At 35.5% G+C, this 5831-nt stretch overlaps 1 protein-coding gene across 1 annotated transcript; it reads left to right on the top strand.

The window, feature by feature from the left end:
- The first annotated feature begins 909 nt into the window (after positions 1–909).
- LOC149405915 (Pentapeptide repeat-containing protein) lies at positions 910–2775 on the top strand. The gene is made up of 4 exons (XM_089601506.1): positions 910–1069; positions 1179–1380; positions 1979–2279; positions 2354–2775. The coding sequence occupies exons 1-4, from the start codon at positions 967–969 to the stop codon at positions 2546–2548; spliced, it is 801 nt and encodes a 266-aa protein (XP_089457632.1). The 5' UTR covers positions 910–966; the 3' UTR covers positions 2549–2775.
- The last annotated feature ends 3056 nt before the right edge of the window (positions 2776–5831 follow it).

Raw genomic sequence — 5831 nt, 5'->3', positions numbered from 1 at the left:
TGATTTATGTCCATTCACACATATAATGGTAAGTATACAATGTTTTTTAAATTTTTTTGAAAACTTAATTAGTAACTATTTTCAATAATACCAAATGAAATTACGTTGTATTAATACGTGTGTTGTATACTTAGTTTATATTTGTAATTATTGTGAAGACTTGTTGAAGATGTTTCTACATGCTTCATGTAACATGTGACTTAGTTTGAATCGATTAATGCCCATATGAATAGCTCATTTATATATTGTTTTGGTTTACATTCTTATAAGTGGATTGGATGAATATGGATTGAATGTTAGTACGTGTGTTGTTAGTTGTTTTTATGTTTATGGATTGAAATTGTGACGACGTCATTGAAGATGTTGATATATGCTTCATACAACATGTTATTCAGTTTGATTCGATTGGTCTTAAAACCTATATGAAATAGTCGCGAATACTTTAAACTGTGCGAATACTATTTTTTAGTGGCGAAAAATTAAATTAGTCGCGACTAATCACAGTTATATATAATTTTTGACGACTGTTTGTTTTTCCGTGATTAAAGACCTAAGTCTTTATTTGTTATAGTGTGAGAAGCAGAGTGATGCATTTAGTCTTGATTAAAAAGGGTCAACGAGATCAAAATTGGAGTTAATCATTTATTCTTCATTTAATCATTTATCATTAAAAAGGGTCAACGAGATCAAAATTGGAGTTAATAGTAAATTGATTAAATGATAAATGCATATAATTAATTATGTGTTAAAATTGTATTTCATATTGCATTGTCGTTATATCCCTTATTACTCTTGAGAGTTTTTACACAAGAAGTTATTAAAATGTTTATGATATGAGTATGATCAAGTACGTGGCAGTACAGTAGCCAAATAAGAAAAAAGACACGTGTGATGATCCGAACCAGTCCCAATGCAAACAAAGTATCTTATCCACAAATCGTGAGTGTAAGCGAGCGAGTCGAAGAAATGGCGTTCTGTGCGATCTCTCCTTTGTCACCAACGCTCTCTTCGTCAAATTCCAAGCCGTTTTCATCACTGCAGTGTAATCACGAGCAGGCAAAGAAATTAGGTACGTATGCGCATATATAATCAACTAGTATATATGCAATACACGTGTCATGTGTACTATATACGAGTGCTGTGTGTATATGTGTATATATATATATTGAAAAAGGAAGATTTTGTGAGGAAGCAAAATGAGGAGACGAATAAGCAGCCACAGGCATGGCAAAAACTGGTCTCGTCAACGGTGTTGACCATCGCGGTGGCGAGCTTAGGAACCGCCACGCCATCGATGGCCGATCTAAACAGGTTTGAAGCCGCCACGCGCGGCGAGTTCGGGATCGGCTCCGCCGCACAGTTCGGCTCGGCTGACCTCAAGTAATTACTACCATTCTACTCAATTAATTAAGTAATTAATTAGGGTATGCTTTGAGAATCTGAGCATTTTTATTTTGTCTATTTAGAAAATCGATTGAGATTTCTAAATAATCAATAACCAATGTTTGTTTGATAAATTTAAGTAAATAGTTACTTTTAGACACAAATCTTAAATAAGTAGTCACTTTCATATACCAAATGTTAATTATTTACGTAATATTTATGTTTGAAAGTGACTATTTACATAAGATTATCAAATGTTGATTATTTAGCAACGTCAAACGTTTAAATTATCTATTTTTCTAAATTACATAAGATTTATCTAGGAAAGTTGAACTTTAGGGGAAAAAATGCGAGAAAATAATAAGAAATATGTACAAGTAAATGTGAGATTTCATTTTAGTTGTTAATACAATGGATTTTTACAAATGGGTCCACAAGTATGTTAATTTTTACTCTTTTTACCAATGGATTTTTATAACTTCTAAACACAATAGAAGAATTTTGATTTTTCTTTGTATTTCTATCAAAATTTTGATTCTCATAATAAAAATTCCGATACGATACAAAGCCTTAATGTGTGATTGAAACAATTTAGGAAGACGGTGCACGCGAACGAGAATTTCAGACGCGCGAATTTCACATCGGCGGATATGAGGGAGTCGGATTTCAGTGGCTCGACGTTCAACGGGGCTTACCTCGAGAAAGCCGTTGCTTACAAGACCAACTTTTCCGGCGCCGATCTGAGCGACACGTTAATGGATCGCATGGTTCTCAACGAAGCCAATCTTAGAGACGCGGTGTTGGTGAGGTCGGTCCTAACGAGGAGCGATCTAGGAGGCGCAATTATCGAAGGTGCCGACTTCAGCGACGCCGTGTTGGACCTTCCACAGAAACAGGTATTTGATGAATATGTGTAGCTTTGCTCTACTAATCAACGGTGATCGATGAATATTTATGTATACATATATAGGCATTGTGTAAATATGCGAGCGGTACAAATCCGACGACGGGGGTGAGTACGAGGGCAAGCTTGGGCTGTGGAAACAATAGACGCAATGCCTATGGAAGCCCTTCATCTCCGCTTCTCTCAGCTCCACCGCCCAAAATGCTTGACCGTGACGGCTTCTGCGACGACTCTACCGGCCTTTGCGAGGCTGCCAAATAGTTATCAAATATTCCAATATCAATTTCAAGTTCATCACTTCAATGACACAAACTCTTAAGTACATAGAAAAGCCAATTATGCATCTCTTCTCACCCTACTTTTGGTCGTTATTTTATTTATTTATTTATTTTGTAATTAATTATAGTTGAAGAAAAAGGACTTTTTCCTTCATTTTACGTTCTGTCTTGAATTCTACACTAATAATGAAGAGATGTATTTCAGGATGATGCGTCAGCGTAATATAAATAAGACTGATGCACATCATCTTATTGTTGCTGAAAATCATTTTTGAATTATTAATTGAAATTATATATGTATTTAATGTATGCTGATGACAATAATGTTAGTGATTATATATATGATAAACTAGATCATATAACAATTAGATGCACAAAGGTAAAATAAGGAAGTGAATAAGATACATGGTTGGTAACTCACTTCGGTAAACATAAGCATGGATGATGCTCCTTGTGGAAGGGAAATTCACTAGTCAATGATAGAAATAGTACACAATGGTTTTAGTTGGATGATCAATATTTCATTGCATTTTTTCTAAGATCACACGTGAATTTAAACTCAGGCTCTCTTAAATCCGAGAACCCTTCACTTACACTAAAATCACTCATTAAATGTTTAATCAACATTTGTAATTGCATGTGATCTTTACAATATCACGAAACACAAGGTTAGCCTATACATAGATAATCGAATTCGCACTATGAACAAGTTTTCGCTAAAAAACCTTCGAAAAATTAGAAGGTGTAATTAGACTCCGATGGGCAGAAAGGGTTTTTTTTTTTTTGGTAGGAGTCAAAACCTAACCATGATGCTTATCTCTGATTTTCTTGTAGAACTTGGAAAAAATAAAAATTAGAAAAAATACCCACTAAATCAAATCGGGCATGATCTACCAAACATGCTATAACATGTGTTTCCATGATGTTAAGAAAATAATTTAGGACATATTTGAACAGTTTTTCCAAACTACAAACTTAGCAAATTAACGTATCAAAAAACTCTCGTATTTTGGTTTTCGTAAGCAAAACAAACATGGGAATCGCAACAATCGTCAAAGTAGCCACCAATCAAATCCTTAAAGTGAATAGGAAGCTAATCACAAGGCCTAAAAGTTATACATATTTTTCCAAGCACAAAGCAAGTCAAAACACACATGTCAAAAATAGATGACAAGGTTATTAATTGTCTCTCCCTTTGTTTGCCTCAATAAAGTGAAATGCAATTAACACAGAGACAAGGGGAGGAAATGAAAAAATAATTGCATGATTGAAAATCTAACATGAGTACTTCACAAGCACCAAGAAGACATGATATAATAGCATAGAGTAAATAAGTAAGCTAAATATTAAAGACCCAAAAGAGAAAATGTTGAAGTAGACGATAAACAAACAGCAATTCACCTTCAATCTCTTAACCAGCTAGACCTATACACCCTCTTCATCTTTATTATGATCCAATCGATGCATCTTCAACTTCATTGGAGGATTGCGTCAAACTCTGCGAAATTTCGTTCTCCTTCATCCTCATGATTGCAATTTTGATTACATCAACACGAGACTTCAACTCCTCAGTCAAATTGTTGGCAACAAAGCCAGGTGGCTGAGTAGACATGAGAGGCACATTTGCAAACTCACGTGGCATAAAGAAGAAGTAGGCCTCACAATATGAACGCGTTAGAGAATTACTTGAAAAAAATAGACATATCAGAGAAAGATACAGGATGGGAAACTAGATGGCATAGGATCTAACATGACAAAAATTTAGATAAAGAATAAATTGACTGTAGTCACAGGAAGCACTTGTGCCAACCTAGTTGATGATATCGCAAGAGTGAAGACTCACTAGAAGAATGAGTATATGGGGTCTAGTTCTTCACACCAATCTTATGTAGAATTGCATACTTCACGCTAAACTCGGCATGTAGGCATTTAACTGCTCACCAACCACTCAAAATGACTGCAACCATCAATCTCTCTAACAATGTCTCTAAGAGGAGGAACATGGTCCCTAAAGATAGGTACAACTCTTCTCTGAACTCATTAATTACCAGACGAAAGAAATTAAAAAAATGGCCTCTATCAGAGACATATTCAACTTTTACCAGAAACTAATTAATCACCAAGAGAGAGAACTTAAGGCGATGGCTGCTAACACGTAACTTGTGGAAGTCCACAAACTCGGGATCATTAATCTTCTCTTGCAGATTGACAATGAACTCCCTCAACTACTTCCCATAATATGGCCCAACATTAGTCACTTTAATGACCATGATCTATCTGCAGGCGATAAATTCTGCAGAGAGCTCATTCTTGACAGCAATGCTCCTATGGATTACGAATTTCCACTTACCAACATCAACCATATAATGTTGCAAGAAATGCCATCCAATACTTTAGGCACATCATGAGTATGCCCTTTCTTGTTTCTAGTTTTCCCTGGCACTGTCACATCATCTTCCAAGTTGTCTTATTCCATGTCACCAAAAACCTTCTCAACATTACGAGATTTCTCTCACTCTCTTAAACAACAAATTTCGTCCTCTTCTTCGCAAACTTCTTATTTTCATCAATAGTGTTTCTTCTTAGCAGGTTCGAACTCAGTCATTTTTCTCTCTCTATATTGAATAACTAACATATACAATCATATATATGTAAATCGCTAATCAGGATGCATGTCTATGTATCGAAATCTTGATGCTTGTCCTACTGATGATATTTCTCTTTGTGCTCATCCCTCTAACCTATCCGCACTAGAAATGTAATATTGTAGTAGTATGATATGCTCCCCTTCGCGGATTTTATTTCGTTGGTAATCATTGACTTGGATCTTTTCACTTTGTTTGAGGACGTGATACTGATGCAAATCGTTTAAGAAGATCTCTACGATGAAGGCATGGTAGTTTTTCATGAGGCAATTACACTATCCTCTACTAGCGAAGACGTTGAAAACTTCGATACCAGGTTTGCTATGTTATGAGGCATGACCAAAGTTTTAAAACCGGGGATTTTGCAGATTAAAGGTTCTCGATGAGCTCATCCATAAAAGTCACCATCGAGATCCCTCTAGGTGTCCCTTGGTTACACTACTACAAAACAACTTTTAGAAGCAGTGTTTGGATTAGAAGCGACATGTCGCTAGGTAAAGTATCACCGAGATTTAGGAAAAAAAAACGTTGATTTAAAGTCGTTTTTTTTAATTTAGAAGCAGCATGTTTCTTCTAATATTTTTTTTCCGCAACTTTTAGAAGCAGAAGAAGAAGCCTCGG

This window comes from Urtica dioica, chromosome 2 (genome assembly GCF_054948205.1).
Source record: "Urtica dioica subsp. dioica isolate 48M chromosome 2, U.dioica_male_clone48M_v1_H2, whole genome shotgun sequence".
Lineage (NCBI taxonomy): Eukaryota > Viridiplantae > Streptophyta > Magnoliopsida > Rosales > Urticaceae > Urtica > Urtica dioica.
Note: the sequence above shows the minus strand (reverse complement) of the source record. Positions and strands in the feature narration are given on the sequence as shown.

Coding starts and splice junctions, on each gene's coding strand:
- LOC149405915 (XM_089601506.1), top strand. CDS start 967: ATGGCGTTCTGTGCGATCTCTCCTTTGTCACCAACGCTCTCTTCGTCA. Junction 1,381..1,978: donor TTCGGCTCGGCTGACCTCAA/GTAATTACTACC, acceptor GAAACAATTTAG/GAAGACGGTGCACGCGAACG. Junction 2,280..2,353: donor TGGACCTTCCACAGAAACAG/GTATTTGATGAA, acceptor ATACATATATAG/GCATTGTGTAAATATGCGAG.